General features: G+C 37.5%; 1 protein-coding gene across 4 annotated transcripts in view; it reads left to right on the top strand.

Annotated features, from left to right (window-relative positions):
• The first annotated feature begins 1,252 nt into the window (after positions 1-1,252).
• RBM6 (RNA binding motif protein 6) overlaps positions 1,253-16,958 on the top strand; it is an 87,565-nt gene continuing 71,859 nt past the window's right edge. The window contains exons 1-3 of one of the 4 annotated variants that reach the window (XM_074344867.1): positions 1,253-1,408; positions 1,786-1,927; positions 15,213-15,322. In XM_074344867.1, coding sequence (XP_074200968.1) covers positions 15,279-15,322 — 44 coding nt within the window. In that variant the 5' untranslated portion in view covers positions 1,253-1,408; positions 1,786-1,927; positions 15,213-15,278. Of the gene's footprint in view, positions 1,409-1,785; positions 1,999-15,212; positions 15,323-16,958 lie in introns of all 4 variants that reach the window. The other 3 variants (XM_074344866.1, XM_074344865.1, XM_074344868.1) reach the window with 3 other exon arrangements.

Below are 16,958 nucleotides of genomic sequence, written 5' to 3'. Positions count from 1 at the left end.
TCCCTCCTTACAGAAATCAAATTCATTTCAGCAGAGATTATATATCTTGTTTAGTTTGTTGTCTGTCTTCAGTAACTGGCCCCACTCATGTCTCCACTAGACCAGCAAAGTCTATCAGCTTTGTTCACCTTCCTGTAACCCCAGCATCTAATGCAGTGACTGGCTTACAAGCAGGTGCTTCACACAGTTCTTGAATGAAAGAATGACTTCAGAAAAGATGCTTGAAAAGTAGGAAGGTAACTTTAAAGACTACTTAACCCAACAATCTCTTTTCTCTACAGAAAAGTCTTGCTTTATTTTATAATGATTTACAAGCTTTTCTTGTGGAGACTTCTTTGATCCCATGATGTTGAATTTAGGCTATAAAGTCAGGTTACCTTCCCTGAGGATCCACTGACAGGGATACCAGGTAGCTGGAACCACCAAGCATTTCAACAATGTAGACACTCCACTTGGAGACTTGGAGCTGGCCATTTGAAGAACATTAGCTGTAAGTAGATCCTGGAAATGAGCTGCAAACTTAAAGCTTGCTGCTCCGTTTTCCACTAGATTGCTGATTTGCAGACACCTCTGTGACCTCGCACAAGTCACTCTTAGCCAGACTTATTGCCCGAGAGCTAGTTTCCCTGTTGAAACTGAGCAGATTTTCCTTCATAGGTAGGACTACTGATGGTACTCACCTGGTATTCTTGAGCTGAGGATGCCTAACTTGGATACCCAGCAGAAGGAAAAGGGGAGGAGCCTCTGTGACTACCGTTTTTCGGGAGGAGCCTCTGTGACTACCGTTTTTCTCTACGATCTCTCGCACCTACCCTCAGGTCTTGGGCAAAAGGGCTAAACTCCTGTATTGGGAAGGTCGGGAGTCAGGCGCTTGAGTGGGCCAGAAGTCCCTGACCCAGAAGGCTTAGGACGGAGAAGGTTCCCTTCCATTTCCTTTACACTAAGAGAAAATAAGGCGTTTTCAAGCTAGGCAGGTCAGGGCCATATCCGCTCCGGCGGGGAGCAAGGCCAAGCCACCAAGAAAATGCACGCCTTGCTCAACTCCAAAGAGCCAAAGAAGACAAGGGGCCGCGGGCCAGAGGCCAAACCACAGCCCCCAGCAGCCCCAGCGGACCAGGGCGGGGAAGCGCCCTCCCATTGGACGCCGGCGAGAGCGTGCCCCCACGCCCCGCCCCCGCAGGCAAGCACACACCCCCGTCCCGCCCCCCGCCCCACGCGCGGGGCACGGCGGGAGTGGAGTCGGCGGGACCCGCAGCTGTACTCCATCTCCCGGCGGGCCGAGCGCTGAAGGCGGCGGCGCCTTTGTGGAGGCAGCGGCCGAAAGCGGAGGAAGTTCCGGTCTCCGCGGCGCTGGGTCGGTGGCTGTGGCTGAGGATTAGGAGCGGGCTGCGGAGGCCGCGCTGCCTCGGTAAGGGTTTGGGGTGGTAAAGAGGGCGTGCCGGAGCCTGTGGGGAAGGAGCTGGCCTGCCAGGCTGCTCTGGACGTGGCAGACCCTCGCGGCCTGGAAGCTGCGGCTTCGGTGTCGCGGGGCAGCCGCGGCCTCGCTCAAGAAGAGTCAAGTGGCGGGGTGGTGAGGGAGGTGCCGCCCACGGGAGGAACGCCCCGGAACGGTCGCGGTCCCGGGGCGGGGCCCGGCGCGGGGCCCGGCGCGGCGGCAGAATTACCGGTCAGGTCTCGGGGCGGCCGGCTGCGGGGTCTGGGGCTGGCGCGTGGTCGCGGTTCGGTGCTTCGGGTCCGCGGAGCTGCAGGCGGCCCTTTCTTCCCCCTTTATTCCTGCTTTTGCAGGAATCTGATCCAGTTCTCTGAGGCATCGCTGAAGAGGGAGCCTTTCTTGTGCCTAGCACCGTAACCTCGCCCTCAGACCTGGACAGACCCGAGTGGGCTCAGCAGGACCACAGGGCGCGAGAGCTCGGACCCCGACACGCGGGTCGGTAGAAGCTGGAGGCGGGAGAGTGGTCTGGTGGGTCCTGTGCCCGTTGGGCGAATGTGGGAGGAGAGGCATGTTTCCTTTTATTCACTTTTTAGATTTCTTTTGGCGTTGAAAATCTGTTTTTCTTTTAACTTTAGAATTGATGTTGTGCGACTGGACTCAACTCTGGGCGTGCATTTTTTAACAGAAAGGACTTTGTACTGTATATGCTGTAAGGGTAATTGTATCTTTTGCATATTCCAGGTTTGCTTGTGAAGGTCAGAGTTGCGGGATCTAGGTGAAGGAGTTCAGTAGACTGATGCGCCTGATCACCTGGTTCATTTTCTGAACTCTGGATTGTGCCCTAGTTTGTTAGTTTTCAACTTCCTGTTGAGTAATGCTACCAGTGTGAATGGTTTAATAATGTCAACATCAGCACACTTGTGAGGACTATAGGGAGAGGATCAAGAACTGATGAGTGAGGGTAGGACTGGCAATATCTGAAGTAACTAATAGTATGTTACCATTTGTTGGACCTGAACCTTGTCTGGTTAACTAGCATCTAACTAGGTACCTAACCTACAGGATAGCTACTGGGTCTCTGTTTTTGGACATCTGTAGCACCCTTCTTTTTAGAATTGTGTTACCAGAATTGGGTTTATTTTTGTTACCTTTAGGAGCCTAGGACTTTGTAGCCTTTCAGAGAACTGTCAATGGAGAGGTTACTAAGTGAACTCTCCAGTCTTATTGAAGATACATAGGCAAGGTTATATTCACCTGCCAATGTTTAAATGTATAAACTGGTGTTAATAGTCTGATTCAGAGTTGTATTAAGATTAAAGCTATTGGAAAGTTCTGCAATTTTAGGGATCATAAATCATGAACTCTTCTAGCTGTATACCAAGTGCTTAGAATTAATTTTTCTGCTATACTCCCACAGTAGTTGTTCATGTCATTCACTTAGTTAACAGGGCATCTATCAGGTGCCTTTTATAACCTTCCTATCACACTGTGGGACTCAATAGAGCAGAGTTGGTAACTGTAGGAGCTCTAGCTTCTGATAGGCTTTGAATCCCTAACTCCTCCACTAACTTAGTGACATTGGACAAATTACCTAACTTGAATTTCCTCATATGTGAAATGAGGTTAAGAAATATAGGCATCTTGTAGGTTGTTGAGAGGTGTATGTAATGCTCTTAGAACAGTGACTGGTGTGCAGAAAGTTTTCACTAAATATTAGCCACCACTGTTACCTTTTTAAAAAACAGCTTTGAGATAGAATTCACACACCATACAGATCACGCCTTTAAGGTGTCTAATTCAATGATTTTCCCTATATTACATTACTGATTTTTTTTACAAAGATGTGATAAATATATTACATATGTTGTAACAAAATTTGCCATTTAAACCATTTTTATGTGTAACAATGTGCATTAATTACGTTCACAGTGTAATGAAACCATCAACACTGTTTCTAAAACTTTTTCATCGCCCCAGACACAAACGAACCATTAAGCAAATAATTCCCATTGCCACCTCCCTCTAGCCCCTGGTAACCTCTAATCTATATTTTGTCTCTGTGAATTTGCCTTTCCTCAGACCCCATATAAGTGGAATCATACAATATTTGTCATTTTGTGCCTGACATTTCAATTAACATAGTGTTTTCAAGGTTCATTCATGTCATAGCATGCATGCAAACTTCATTCCTTTTTAAAAAAATTTAAATATACATTTAAAAATTATATATATATATAGTTATCTGTCTGTTAATGGGCATTGGGTTGTTTCCATCTTTTGGCTATTGTAATGCTGTGGTGAACCTGGGCGGGGGGTACAGTCCCTACTTTCATTTCTTTTGGGTTTATATCCAAAAGTGGAATTCCTAGGTCATGTGATAATTCTATTTTTAATTTTTTCTGAAAGTGCCATATGTTTTCACAGTGACTACCATTTTACATGCCCACCAGCAATACACAAGATTCACATTTCTCCACATCTTCATAGCCTCTGTTAGATTTTTTTGTTTGTGTTTTGTTCAATAGCCATGTTAATGGGTGTGGCATGGTATCTTGTGGTTTTGATCTGTAATTTCCTTAATTGTTAATGATATTGAGCATATTTTCATGTGCTTATTGTCCACTTGTATATCTCTTTTGGAGAAATGTCTATTCAAGTCCTTTGCCCATTTTTTTAAATTGAAGTGTAGTCAGTTTACAATGTTGTATCAATTTCTGGTGTACAGTGTAATGTTTTAGTCATACATGTATTCCTTTTCATATTCTTTTTCATTATAGGTTACTACAGCATATTGAAAATAGTTCCCTGTGCTATAAGGTAGAAACTTGTTGTTTATCTAATTTGTATATAGTAGTTATTGCCTCAAATCTTGAACCTTTGCCCATTTTTGAATCAGGCTGTCTTTTGTTGAGTTTTAGAAGTTTTTTATATATTCTCATTATGAGTCCCATATCAGATATATGGTTTGAAAATATTTTCTACTATTCATGAGTTGCCTTTTTACTCTGTTGATATCGCTCTTTGAAGTACAAAAGTTTTTAATTTTGATGAAGTCCAATTTGTCTGTTTTTGAGTGACTGTTTTTGGCATCATATCCAAGAGGTCATTGCCAAATCCAATGCATGAAGCTTCCCCCATTTTCTTCTAAGAAGTTTAGATCTTAAGTTTAGGTCTTTAATCCTTTTTTGAGATAACTTTTATATATGGTATTGAGTGAGAGTCCCACTTCATTTATTTGACTGTTCATATCCAGTTTTCCTATGACCATTTGTTAAAAAGACTGTCTTTTTCCTGTTGAATGGTCTTGGCACCCTTGTTGAAAATCTCTCGACCATGTATGTAAGGGTTTGTTTCTGGGTTCTCTATTCCATTGTTCAGTATCTGTGTCCTTATACCAATACCACACTTTAAAAAAATTATTATTATTATTATTATTTTATTATAGTATAGTCAGTTTACAATGTGTCCCTTTCTGGTATACAGCATAATGTTGCAGTCATATATATACATACGTACATTCGTTTTCATGTTCTTTTTCATTATAGGTTACTACAAGATATTGAGTATAATTCTGTGTGCTATACAAAAGGAACTTGTTGTTTATCTATTTTATACATAGTAGTTAGTATCTGCAAATCTGGAACAGTACCACACTCTTTTGGTTACTGAAGCTTTATAGTTAAGTTTTGAAATTGGGACTTGTGAATCTTCCAACTGTGTTCTTTTTCAAGGTTGTTTTGGCTATTCAGAGTCTTATAAAATTCCATATGAATTTTAGGATGGGCTTTGGAATCAGATGGTCTTGAGTTTGCATACTGGCTTTTCCTCATATGAGTTATATTGTTCTGGGGCAGGTCTCTCAACCTGTTTGAGCCTATTTCATAGTCTGTAAAATGGGGATAGTAGCAGAACATACCCCCATAGAGGACTGTGATGATTCAATGAGAGAACCCATGTAAAATGTGTAACTATGGCAGAGTCAGCACTCAGCTATGGTTCTGTTTATTACTCTTGTTTCCGAGAGTAGAAACAGACAGACTCAGGAAGGTCCTTTCCAGCATAATGTTATGATTTTAAACACCTGACCATAGAGCAGGAGTAATAATATTTAACACATTGTTGCTTTAAAATTTTTCAAAACTTTTTTAGGCATAATTTATGTATCATAAAATTCACTTATTGTAAGTGTTCCGTTTGATACAATCATGAACACTATTCAGATTTAGAATATTTCCAACACCAGTTTATTCTTAATCTCCACTTGCCACTCTGACTGCAAGTCCTAGCATTCACTGATCTGCTTTCTGCCTCTGTAGTTTTATGTTTTCCAGAATTTTCATATGATTGAAATGATATAATTCTTAGTCTTATGTCTGGCTTCTTTAGTGTGTTTTGGGTTCATTCATATTATTGCATTCCTTTTTATGAGTGTGTCATATTTATTTACCTATCCACTGGTTAATGGACATTTGGATTCTTTTCAGTTTTTAGCTATTATGAATAATGTTGCTGTCAATATAATTGCTTCCTATGCATGCTCCTGTTTTCTCCTTATAGTAATCATATGAGGTAGGTACCACTATTACTCCCATTGTGTAGGAGGAGAGCTTTGAGGCATATAGAAGTTAAATATAACTTATCAAGGGTACATGGAAAGCTGGAGTTTTGATTCAAACCCAGGCAATCTGACTCTAAAATATGTTCACTAAGCCAATGGTCTTGAAACCCCCTGAATGACTTAAAAGAATTTAAAAATTTTCCCCCCTAAAATTTAAAAAATTTTATTTACTACTTTGCACATTTTTAAGTTAGCATCTTAATATTTCTATCATAAATGGCTGCAAAGGATGTATTTTCTGGCATAATGTATATTGCACATGTGCTTTAAATATATATTTGTCAGAACCTTGGAGCTTAATTTGTGGAAAATGTCTACCATGTAATCTAGCTGGCAAATCAAACTTAAAATCAGTCATGTAGCTAAACCAGAATGCATCAATGGGAATGCAATCAAAATCCCAATAATTTTTTAAATAAACCCTTAAAAATAGTAATAACTAGCATTTACTAAGCATTTGATGTATCATACACACTCTTCTAATGAATTTACATTGTCATTTTATCCTGATAACTATGACGTAGACATTATCTTTATTTTGATTTTTACAGATAAGTAAACTGAGGCATTTAGTTAAATAACTTGCTTAAGGTCCTGTAGTGTGGCAGAGCCAAGATTTGCTTCCAGGTGGTCTATCTCTGAACCCAGGCAGAGTATGTCCGGACACTGCACTCTAAGCCTTCACTGCCACACTGTGCTTGTGTTACAAAACTCACTTTTAAACTAGGAACCTAACTATAATTTGCTGGTGTAAAGGACCAGTTTATAAGAATATTTAAAACCTGGTAAATTTCTATTCATCAGAAAAAGTGGTTCTAATGAATTATATAAATGTCTCCCTACAGTAATAGTTTAATTTGTACATGAGCTTGAGATTCCTATGGGATAGCCAGGTGGCAATTTCTGGCAGGCATTTGGACTTTATAGAGGAAGTCTAAGCCGGAGGTGGAGATGTAGAAATTATAATCATAGAAATGGTAGTTATGGTGGTTAAATTGAGAATGGATAAGATTGTCCAGTATCTTAGTCAGCTTGGACTGCCATAACAAAATACCCTGGACTTAAACAATAGAAATTTATTTCTCACAGTTTTGGAGGCAGGGAAGTTCAAGCTTAAGGTGCCAGCTGATTTGGTTCCTAGAAGATCGTCTTGGTTGGCTAACAACTGCCTTCTTTTTATTAATTAATTAATTAATTAATTAATTTTAACTGAAATATAGTTGATTGTGTTAGTTTCTGGTGTACAGCATAGTGATTTGGTTATACACGTATATTTTTTCATGTTATTTTCCATTATAAGTTATTACAAGCTATTGAATATGGTTCCCTGTGCTATATACTGTAGGACCTTGTTGTTTTTCTATTTTGTATATAGTAGTTTGTATATCCTAATCTCAAACGCCTAATTTATCCCTCCCCTTCTTTCCCCTTTGGTAACCAAAAGTTTGTTTTCTATCAGACAGCTTCCTTCTTGCTGTATCCTCACATGGTACAGAGAGATCATCTCTCTTTTGTCTCTTATAAGAGCATTAATCCCATTCATAAAGGCTCTACCCTCATGATCTAATTACCTCCTAAAGGCCCCCCTCTCCAAATATTATCACATTGGGGATTGAGACTTCAACATATGAATTTTGGGGCAACACAACAAATGTCAGCCCATAGCACCCAGGGACGGCACATGGATCAAGAACAGTGCAAGGGAACAGTATAGCGCCTAGGAGATTAGCTATATTTGGTGGATATTCATTTATTTATTCAACTAATATTTAAAGGTTTTGTATTGGAGTGTGTGTTTTGCATGAGAGAGACTCTAGTATGTTTACAAACAAAAAGAAATTAGTCAGCAGAGTGGTAACACAGGCCAAAAAAGGACTTAAGTGATTGAGCAAGAATAGATTCTTCAAACTACAGTCTTCAGTGTAGGGGTACACAAAAACATTCCAGGGAGAAGGTGGGCATGCATAGTTTTAAAGGAATCAATATGCAGAACTTCACTTTCCATAAATACCTTTCTTAAGAATGGATCTTATTCCTGGATGTAAGAGCTAAAACTGTGAAACTCTTAGAAGGAAACACAGAGGGAAAGCTCCTTGCATTAGATTTGGCAATTATCTTAGAGGATATGATACCAAAGGCACAGTCAACAAAAGGAAAAATAGACAAATTGGGCTTCATTAAAATCAAAAACTTTTGTGCTCAAAGAATACTGTCAGCAGAGTAAAAAGGCAGCCCACAGAATGGGAGAAGATATTTGCAAATCACATGTCTGATAAAAGATTAATATCCAGAATATATAGAAACCCCCTAAACTCAACAACAACAAACAACCTGAATAAAAAAGTAGGCAAAGGACTTGAGTAGATATTTCCAAAAAAGGCTATACGGATGGCCAATAAGCACATGAAAAGATGCTCAACATCATTAATGATTAGGGAAATGCAAATCAAAACCACTTCACACCCATTAGGATGGCTATTATCAAAAAGCAAAATTACCGCATGATCCAGCAATTCTGCATCTGGGTTATATACCCACAATAACTGATGCAAGGTCTCAAAGAGATTTGTACACACATGTTCATTATTCACATTAGCCAAAAGATGGAAGTAACCCAACTGCCCATCAATGAATGAATGGATAAACAAAATGTGGTATACACATACAATGGAATATTATCCAGCCTTAAAAAGGAATGAAATTCTAATAGATGCTGCAGTATTTATGAACCTTGAAAACATTATGCTAAGTGAAATAAGCCAGTCATGAACAAATATTGTATGATTCCATTAGTATTAAGAGGTACTTAGAGTAGTCATAATCATAAAGACAGAGTAGAATGGTGGTTGCCAAGGACTGGATTAAGATGGGAGTGGGGAGTTTAATGGGTACAGACTTTCAGTTTTGCAAGATGAAAAACGTTCTGTGGATGGATGGAAATGATGGTTGCACAGCAGTGTGAATGTACTTAATGTTGCTGAACTGTACATTTAAAACTGGTTGAAGTGGTAAATTTATTTTAATTTTTCTTCTTGTGGTTTTCCACAAATTATTTTTTTCGTTTCTTTCTTTTTTTTTTAAATGGAGTACTGGGAATTCAACCCACGACCTTGTGCGTGCTAAGTGCACACTACCACTGAGCTATACACACCCCTCTGAAGTGGTCAATTTAAATGTGTATTTTACAGTTTTTAAAAGTAATTTTTAAAAATGGGTCTTGTTGATTCTCCTTTTCCACCTTTCTTTTCTTACTAACCCTTTCCCACTTTACAAAAAATTCACCTTTCCATTTGAAGTACTGAAGGTACACTACTCCAGGGAGGAAACCCTTTAGGATACCAAACAATGTTTATCTCGTCTCCCGTTGAAGGATATTTGGGTTGTTTTCCTTTTTTTTAAGCTATTATGAATGAAGTTGTTGTGAACATTTTTGTACAGGTCTTTTGTTTTCATTTATTTAGATAAAGACTTAGAAGTGGAGTTGCAGGTCATAGGGTAGTATTTCTCAGACCAAATTCTGAAGTGGTTGTACCATTTTGCATTCTTTTGAGTCATATGTGAGAGTTCTGATTGCTGGAAATCCTTGTATATTTGAATTTTGAGTCTTTTTAACTTTAGCAGTTCTAGTGAGTGTGTATTGGTATCTCATTGTGGTTTTAATCTGTTTTCTTTATGATTAATACAAGTGAACATTTGTCAGGTATGTGTCACAAGTATTTACTCCATATTCTGTTTGCTTATTCACTTTTTAACAGTCTTTCGAAGAACAGGTTTTAATTTTGATCTTTTTCTTTATGGTTAATACTTTCTGGATCCTTTAGAGAAGCCTTTGCTGACACCAGGCTTAAAAAGATTTCTCCTATGTTTTCTTTTAGAAGCTTTATAGTTTTAGCTTCTACGTTAATGCAGATCCATTTAATTAACTTTTCAGTGTGGTATGATGGTAAGCAAAGCAAATGCCATCATTGGGAAATTAGGATATAATTCTGGACAGGGAGCCTGAGAAACTGCTACCACATCCAGGGAAGGCAGCAGGCATGCAAATTCCCCACTCCAGATCTGAGCAAGTCTCTTTTTGAGGTCCTATAATTGGAATGAATAGACTTAAATTTTTTAAAGTGGGAATTTGGGATGGGGCAATTGTGCTTTCAGCAGCCACTAATTCCAGCTCAGTAGTATAAAGCCACTACTTTTTAAAAACTCATAGTTGGATTTTAGTTGGGTAGGTGCTTACATCAATCCTTGCCTTTTGGTGCCCTCTTGATGCTCTTAACTGAGTGTCCTATAGGGCCCAAAGCATTTATTTTGGGAGAAAAAGAGTTTTTAAAGCAGGATCAGGCTGCTGTATACCACAGCTTAAACTAATGGAATGGGACTCCTGGTTTTACTTTGTTTGCTTTTGGAACTAAAGTCATGATTAAGAAGGATGGCCCTGGGTATTGGTATTATGCTGCTAGAGGTGAATTTCTTGGACCTCTGCAAGATGCACCAGCAAGAAAGCATTTGCCAAGAATGTTTTTATTAATCAAGAATTAAAGGCAGAGGCGGCTCAAAAATAATCAACTACAATCATAGTTCCAACGATAAAGGCTGCCGACCTACAATGGGGAGGCTTAATTCCAAAACTCACTGGTTGGATTCCAGGAAACCAAAGTCCTTATGTCTGAGGGAGTGTGATTGTAAACCTAAAACTTAAAGGAATTAATGAGAAGGGCATCACTAGAAGTGCAGCCTGTAGCTTAATGTGATGCTTACCATCTCTCAGGACCAGCTGGCCCCTATTCAGCAGCTATTCATGTGGAATTATTTTTCACTTCAGCCTTCAAAACTCTCATTTGACTATTTACTACTACCACCAAGATCTGCACCTGCAGCAACTTCACCTAGACTTACATCCTCGTCTTCAGAACTGACACCACAGGGGCCCTTCTACCCACTGCATGTTCACTACCAGCCACAGTTGTGTATGGAATTAATGTTTTAGTACCACATATTTTCAGAGTTAGGTGATATGGCAGGTGATTTGTTTATATTCCCTAGTGGATTCTGATTTTCTTGGCTCCTGCCTTGCTGTGTATATCAACCAATATCTTGGCAGGGTTCTGATGAGCTTCAGCATTTAAAGCCTTAACCTAGCATTCAGTTTGTCCCACAGTGCCAGTCCTGCTTTCTGAAAGTGGCCCTGGCTCCTTAAAGTTTGAGACTAGTTTGACATCATTTCAGCCCCAATACCCATAATCATTTGCTTTGCTGGATTAAACTGCATGTCTGTAAGAATTCCAGCTCTCCTGAGGAAAATTTTGGAGGGCACCACTACTAGATGTTTTTACATATCTTTGGTCCCATTCCCACCAGCAGTGTATGAGAGTTCTAATTTTGCCATATCCTTGCCAACTTATCCTTTTTATTATAGATACCCTAGTGGATGTGAGTGGTATCTTGTGGTTTTGATGTGCATTTCCCTTACAGGTAATGTTGGACATCTTTCCTGTGCTTATTGGCCATTTAAAAGTATATTATCTCTGGAGAAATGTCTATTCATAGCCTTTGCCCATTTCTTATATTCGACTGTCTTTTTTGTTACTGAGTTATAAAATAGTTCTTTATATATTCTTGATACAGTTTCCTAATCAAATATATGATTTGCACAAGTTTTTTCCCATTCTGTGGGTTATCTTTTCACTTTCTTGATGGTGTCCTTTAAAACACAAAATTAAAAATCTTGATGATATCCAATTGATCTATTTTTCCTTTTGTTACTTGTGCTTTTGGTATCCATCTTATCCAAGAAATCATTTCCTAGTTCAAAGTCATGAAGATTTATGCCTGTTCTAAGAATTTTATAGTTTTACATCTTAAAACATTTAAGTCTTTTGATCCATTTGAGTTAATTTTTATACATGAACTGAGGTAAGGGTCCAGCTTTATTCTTTGGTATGGGGACACCCATTTGTCCCAGTACCATTTGTTGAAACGACTGTCCTTCATTGAATTGTCTTACCACTCTTGTTTAATACACTTGAGCCTAAATGTGAGGGTTTATTTCTCAACTCTCAATTCTGTTACATTGATCTATGTTTATCCTTGTGCCGGTGCCACACTGTCTTGATTGCCGTAGCTTTGTAGTAAGTTTTAGAATCAGGAAATGTGAGTCCTATTTGCATGTATTTTTAAAGTTTATATATAATAGCTTATCCTATATCAGTTAACATAGCTACCCCATTTTTTGAGTTGCATAGTATTTCAGTAGTACAGATATACTCTCTTGAGGTACATTTAGATTTTATAATCTTTTGCTGTTACAAACATTGCTTCACTATGTACCTTTATAAACATGTCACCTTACATTGTAAGTTCCTAGGAGAACTGGAAAGTCAGTGGTAGTATACATTTAAAATTTTGTGAATTCTACAATTTTCCTTATGTTAATTGATTTCTAACTTCAACCTGTTTTGATCAGAGAAGATACTTTGTATGGTTGTCTTATAACCATTGTGGCCTAACAAATGGTCCATCATGGAAAATATCCCATGTACACTTGAGAAGATGTGATTCTCTTGTCATTGGATGGAGTGTTCTGTGTGTGTCAATTAGATGTAGTTGGTTTATTGTGTCAAGTTCTCTATTTTCTTACATTATGTCTGGTCGTTGTATTCATTATTGAAAGTGAGGTTTGAAGTTTCCAACTGTTACAGAACTATTTATTTCTTCCTTCAGTTCTTTCACTTACTGCTTCACATATTTTGAGGGTCTGTTATTAGATGCATAATGTTATGATAGTTTTATCTTCTTGCTGTATTTTTTTTAACCTTTAAATTAATATATAATGTCCTGTTTTGTCTTTTGTACCTTTTTTGATTGGAAGTCTGTTTTGTCTGATATCAGAGACCACCCCCTCCTCCCAAGCTCACATTTGGTTACTATTTGCATGGAATATTTTTTTCTGTCTTTTCACTTTCAACCTGTTTGTGTCTTTGGATCTAAAGTGAGTCTCTTATATATAGCATATAGTTAGATAATGTTTTTTATCTATTCTGCCAGTCTTTTCTTTTCATTAGAAGAGCTTATACCATTTTCATTTAGAGTGATTACTGATAAGGAGGGACTTCTGCCATTTTGCTGTTATCTATATGCCTTATAGCTTTTTTGTCCTTCATTTCTTCCACTATTGCCTTTAGTGTTTAGTTGATTTTTTTGTACTGAAATGTTTTGATTTATTTCTCATTTTCTTATGTGTACATTCTAAGGATTAGTTTGTGGTTACCATGGGAATTACATTTAACATCCAATAATAATTTAATTTGAATGTATACCAACTTAAGTGCAGTAGCCTACAAAACTGCTTCTATTTCCTTCTCTCTTTCTGTTATTGATATTACTGATAACATCTTTGTAAATTGTGTCCCCACTGACCTACATTAATAATTGTTTTTTTATGCATTTGTTTTTAAAATCATGTAGAAAATAAAAAGTGGAGTTATAGTAATACTAGCTTTTATAATTGCCCGTGTTTTTATCTTTACTGGAGATCTTTATGTCTTCATATGGCTTCAGGTTACTGTTTGACTTCCTTTCATCTCAACCTAAAGAATTCCTTTTAGCATTTCTTGCAGGGCGCATCTAGTGGTAACAAATTCCTTCAGCTTTTTGCTTATCAGGAAATGTCTTACTTTCTCATTTTGGAAGGAGAGTTTTGCTAAATATAGAATTCTTTTCCTAAACCATTTCTGTAAGACTATTCCTTGTCATGTATGATCACTTTTCTTTTAGCCTTTGTTCATCTAATGTGTTAACCAAGATTTCCTTGAATGCCAGGAGCTCAAACAGATAAAAACAAACAAAAAACAACACCAACAAAAATAAGAGAAAAACAGAAAAATAACCACCTCTCTGTTTTTGCAGATTGGTTCTGTGCTGGGGCACTCCTTCAGCACTTGGCTAGGCTTGCTCTGGGCCTAGAGATCAGCCCGAGGTGAAAGCTTAAAGTCCCTCAGGTTTTCTCTGATTATGTTCTTGTCTGGGTATGCTTGTGGTTTTCTTAATTTTCCCACATACGAGTTGTTTTGGAATGTCCTAATTTCACAAAGTATTTTCACCCCAGCTTCTCCATAACTGAGTCTGTAGTCTGCTTTGCAGCTGTTAGTAGCAGTGCCTGCCGTCCCCCCATCCCCCCGCAAGAATTCTTGGTTAGGTAAAACAGAGATAATACCTTGCATCAGTCCTTCATATATCCTCCACACAGATTAGAACAATGTACACAATAATTTACGAATTCACGTTTCCCTTTGGTTTGAGGGAGGGAGCTGGGATCTGGGCTGCCACTGCTAAATGAAAATCACTGCCATGCTAGAGAGGGGATGGGGCAGGGGTAAGTGAAAACACCACAAAACTTTCCTAATATTTTGAGAATGGCTTTTTCTTGATTTGAACTTTAATTTGATTGTTATAAACCTTTGACTGTTTTCTAAAACTCCAACAAAGTTGGTTCAGACTACTTGTTTTTTTGTTGTTTCTGTGGAGTCATAAGGATTTGGAGCTTCCTAGTCTGCTGTTTTGCTGATGTGTGGGCTGTGTTTTCACTCTTTTGATAGCGTACTTGGATGCACAAAAGTTTTTCATTTTGATGAGGTCTATTTTATCTTTTTTTTTTTGGTTCCTTTTGCTTTTGGTGTCATATTAAGAAACCATTGCCAAATCCAAGGTCAAGAAAAGTTTGCCTCTTTTTTAGTAGCTGAAGCATAGTTCCTGCGAATGTCTTCTCAGCCTGACTTAGGCTACATGCCCATATTCAAAGCAATGACTGTGGTGAGGGTAATAGACTATTCTGATTGACCAGACTGGATAATGTAGGATCAGCCACATGGACTGAGAGTGGTGTTTATGCTAAGGTGCCGTTTCCAAAAAGGAATGTAGAATGGGTGCTGGAAAAACTAATAAATGTTTTATGAAGCATTCTTAGTACATTGAGACTCAGTTAATGGTGCCCTAGAGTACACATTTTAAATTTAAACTGTATTTTTCTTGCTATAAATTAATATGTAAAAGTGACTTCCAAAACATATCCCTGCTGATGAGGTCCCTGATAAGCCAAGCAGGAGGAAATTGGTTTAGTCTTTACTTCATGTTCCAACGAACTTATTTTTTGTAACTTGTTTTGTACAGATACTGCCATAACCAGAGTTTGGTAGCAAAAGGATCTACTTATTGGGCCTCTTGACATAGAAAGAGATGTGGGGGGATTCTCGATCTGCTAACAGAACAGGACCTTTTCGGTAAGTCTTAAAGTTAGAATATTGAAATGTCAATATTTTAATGATATATTTATAGTATAACATTTTTGACCTACCGTAAAGGGGGATATTTTTGTGTGTGTAGAAATAGCTCTGATTTTTTTAAAAATAGAAACTATTTAAAAAATGTCTAGTCATTTCTAAAGTGATTATGAAACTGAATACCCAGCACGTCAAGTGTTTTGTGTTTTAGCATTTTTTAAACGTTAAAAGGATCCCTAAATTTTTAATTTACAGTATCTCTTTTAGCAAAGTCATACATACTTATCTAATAAGGAAAGTTAGCAAAAATGTACATGAATGTTTATAAATGTACACAAAATGTTTCATTAAGTTCACTAATTTATGTCTAAAATCCAGAGCTGTGTCTTTCCTGTGACACATTGTGTTTCAGCTACCATAAAAAGTTCTGAGACAGAAAAATTACTTAGTGCAGTTTTTAAAGCTACATTTCAATTTTTGGGGTTACTCAGTACAAAGTGGAGAAGGTGGTACCATTCAATTGTAAATGAACTTGTAGGGAGTTATTTTTTAATAGCCAATATAATAAACACTGGTGATGGTATTTTAGAAACTTTTGCATTGGGTTTGCAATTAATGAAATGCTATAGGAATGTGATTTTAATGGTTTTAGTTAGTGTATGGCAAAGAAATTTGACCTTTAAAGTTATACATAAAAAATTTATGCTCTAATTGAAATTTATGTTACTAGTAAATTTTCTTTTGGATTGACAGTCTTCAGATTTTATTGTGTAAATTCAACAGATGTTTCATTTATTATTCTGAAGCTGGGGATTCCAATGAAAAATTTAGGAAGAGAATTAAGTTTAGAAAATTCCATATAATATTTAGTAAAGCTAGTTTCATAAATAAAGGGGTATTTACTTTCTGCTTAGCAATCTTTAAATAAAAGCAATGGTGATGATGCTGGGTATATTTTTCCTTTCAAAATACTAAGGTCTGGATCAGTGGTCAACAAACTACAGCCTGCAACTTGTTTTGTTTTATTGGGACAAAGCCATGATCATTTGTTTACAAGTTATCTATGGTTGCTTTTATGCTATAATGGCAGAGTTGAATAGTTGTGACAGAGATTGCAAAGCCTAATGTAATTACTTTCTGACTTGTTATGGAAAAAGTTTGCAGATCCCTACTCTAGATTAGTGGGTTTATATTTGAACATTTTAAAAGCTATCCTTTTTACTTACATTTATGGGTAATTATTTTGTAAGTAAGACTGTTTCCAGTAAGCCTTTAGAAATGTTAGATAACTTTAGCTCTATTGCGTTACTTAAAAATTTTTTTCAGAAAATTGTTTCTTTGACCAATTTATTGTTTAAAATTCTATTTCCCCATCTTAATTTTAGTTTAGATATGTCATTAGATGCTATTTTTTAAGATCTTTGACCAGAAGGAGACATAGTTCCTATGTCTTGCATAGTTCCTATGTCTTTGCATAGTTTCCTATGCAAAACTTTTTTTGTGGGCTAATTTGGGTGAAAAAAGGAGTATCTTACAGAAAAATGATTTTGTATTTCATTTTAACAACTTACCTTCTTAAATTTTTTTATTTGTTTGGAAATGATTTTTATAGACACTGCTATTTTATACAAATAGA

The sequence above is a fragment of the Camelus bactrianus genome, chromosome 17 (assembly GCF_048773025.1).
Source record: "Camelus bactrianus isolate YW-2024 breed Bactrian camel chromosome 17, ASM4877302v1, whole genome shotgun sequence".
Lineage (NCBI taxonomy): Eukaryota > Metazoa > Chordata > Mammalia > Artiodactyla > Camelidae > Camelus > Camelus bactrianus.
Note: the sequence above shows the minus strand (reverse complement) of the source record. Positions and strands in the feature narration are given on the sequence as shown.